Raw genomic sequence first — 2,397 nt, forward strand, 5'->3', positions numbered from 1 at the left:
AATAAATATATGGGGGGATAGGTCTATCCAGGCCAAACTGGAGGGATCTTATTGGAAACCGGGCGGTTTTTACTAGCATTTCACAAGAAATGACCGTGCGTGGGTATAGACGTTCCTGGATCCAATGCCAAAGAAAAATGAAGAGCCTCCGTAAAAAATATAAGGAGGCTAAAGACTCAAACAAACGAAGCGGCAGTGGACGTGTCACTTGTCCATTTTACAACGAGTTGGACCGCATTTTAGGAGACAAGCCCAGCGTTCAACCTTTGGACCTACTGGATAGCTGCTGTGCCGAAGAGGAGCAGGAGGAGATGAGCCCAAGTCCTGCAGCTAATACAGCTAGTCCAGCTAGCAGCGCTAGCGCCAATTCAGGTGAGATATTTACACATAGGACTATATTGCACTCATGGAAAAACAGGAATGCTACTTCAGTTTTGGCAATTTTATTTACCCTGGGCTTTATCCTTTGGAATTTTTCTGTCTGAAGCAGCCGGATATTAACTCACAGAAAAAAGTTGTTAGAAACTTTCTTCTTCTAGTTACAACTTTACAACTTAAGCTATTTATCTTTTAAAAACAGTGATGCAACACGCGGCTCAGATTCTGTAAAACTTCTGTGCCTGAATGAAGACTAGGCAGAATGTCTTAATCACATTAATAAGACAAATAAGATATATTAAATAAATGAATAAAATATTTTTATCCATAACCTATAATAATTTAAATAAAATACTTCTAGGGTGTAACATATATTCATTTTTTACATATCTTGATCTCATGTGTATTTACATATTATGTTTATAAAGGTGATGGAACCCCTGCCTATACCTCACAGGAAAGTTCTTCAACAAGAAGTGAAGATACAGCCTTTAATAGCGGTGCATCTTCCACATCCACTGGCTGTAAGATACTATTTATTTTGTCCAATTATAAACAAACCTTCTACTAACTAAACTGAGGAAGTATTTTGTTAAGGGTGCTTAAAATATATTTGGTATTACCATAAATATAGTTTGAATTGATTGCAGTTTTAAAGTTTTTCTAAGTGTAATACAAAAAGATAACATGTAATGGTTTATCTGATCTTTCTCTTAATACAGCTACTTCTGCCAAGAACAGAAAAAGAAAATCAAAGCTGGAGGCTACTCTTGAGGTTTTTGCTGACAAGATCAGTACTGGCCTCAAAAGTGAAGATGCCGATCTTTTGTTGAAGATGCAAGCAGCTCAGCGTGAGCATGAATTGAAAATGTTCACGATATTATCACAGTTCTTGGAGAGATCAAACCACCCTCCACAGCAACCATTTTACCATACTCCAATGCCGCCCTCACAGCCTTACAGCCCAAGACAGCATCCTGCTCACCATTCCTCACTGTTTCCTATGACTTCTGCTCCATCTCCCACCATTGCTGTGTCCTATCTTCCAGACTTAAGTTCACCACTGCCCTTCAATAATGCTCATCCACATGCTCAAAATCTCCCTCAGCCCTTTTTCCAGACACCAGCTGATATGCGAGCTCATTCTCCACCCTTTCAGTTTCAAGATGAGGATGAAATTTAAACCAACTTGAAGTACTTTTGAACAGTACTAACATTTGTTTTGTAGCAGGCACTTTCACTGAATGTTGCTCAGTTGCAATGCAATTTTGAGATGAGCAATATTTGTAAAATACTTTGTTCTAATGTTTTCAAAAACAAATTTTAAAAATATTTATGATTTTTATTTATTTATTTAAAAAAGGTGGTTCAGAATTGTACTCAGGCACAGGTTTTTCTTCTATTAAAAAGAAAAGATTATTGACAATGTAATTTTTGTTGGTATTCAGGGTTGTGGGATGGTGGGGTTGCTCTCACCTTTTGTCCACCAGAGGGCGTCCTGAGGGTTTTGCCTGGAGGGTTGGCCTACAGCTCTGGTTCCAACGCACCTGATGCCAATCTCCTCAGCTCCTATATTAGGAGTGAGTCGCCGTCACTTCACTGCCAGAGTGTCACCAATGTTCGGTACTTCAGGCCCCAGAGTTTTCATCTCTGTTCTGACCGCATCTAGAAATTCTCCCAGTGAACCTTTGTGTGCTTCTCCCTCAGAGATCCGAGATTGCCTGTGTGCCCAGCAGTGGAATTCCCCACTTACCTGTCCGCCCTCCGACGCCGCCTCTCCAGCCTTCCACTTCCTTCCATCAAACCCTGGACTCCCCAGACGCCCTTTCCCCCCTCCCGGCTCGGACCCGCTTCCGTTTACTGAAAGAGCCCAAACTGAGCCTGAATTAACCTTACCTGTCCTCCTGTGTTCAGAAAGCTGACGTGAGCCGAGTGAAGAGATCCAGGACCTTAATAATACCCGTCATCTTCCTGTTTTTTTTTTTTTTTTTTTTTTTTTTTAAAAAAAAACACCCAAAA

General features: G+C 40.6%; 1 protein-coding gene across 1 annotated transcript; it reads left to right on the forward strand.

The window, feature by feature from the left end:
• The first annotated feature begins 6 nt into the window (after window positions 1–6).
• On the forward strand, window positions 7–1,738 carry LOC106944150 (uncharacterized). The gene is made up of 3 exons (XM_015027384.1): window positions 7–372; window positions 807–902; window positions 1,101–1,738. Exons 1-3 carry the CDS (start codon window positions 90–92, stop codon window positions 1,559–1,561), a joined length of 840 nt encoding a protein of 279 aa, XP_014882870.1. The 5' UTR covers window positions 7–89; the 3' UTR covers window positions 1,562–1,738.
• Window positions 1,739–2,397: the final 659 nt, after the last annotated feature.

Source organism: Poecilia latipinna, unplaced genomic scaffold (genome assembly GCF_001443285.1).
Source record: "Poecilia latipinna isolate Pla-1442-1.1 unplaced genomic scaffold, P_latipinna-1.0 Scaffold7093, whole genome shotgun sequence".
Lineage (NCBI taxonomy): Eukaryota > Metazoa > Chordata > Actinopteri > Cyprinodontiformes > Poeciliidae > Poecilia > Poecilia latipinna.

Bases quoted from the DNA above. Each gene is read 5' to 3' on its own strand.
- LOC106944150 (XM_015027384.1), top strand. From the start codon at position 90: ATGACCGTGCGTGGGTATAGACGTTCCTGGATCCAATGCCAAAGAAAA. The intron at 373-806 runs GTGAGATATTTA...ATGTTTATAAAG, and splicing joins CAGCGCTAGCGCCAATTCAG to GTGATGGAACCCCTGCCTAT. The intron at 903-1,100 runs GTAAGATACTAT...CTCTTAATACAG, and splicing joins ATCTTCCACATCCACTGGCT to CTACTTCTGCCAAGAACAGA.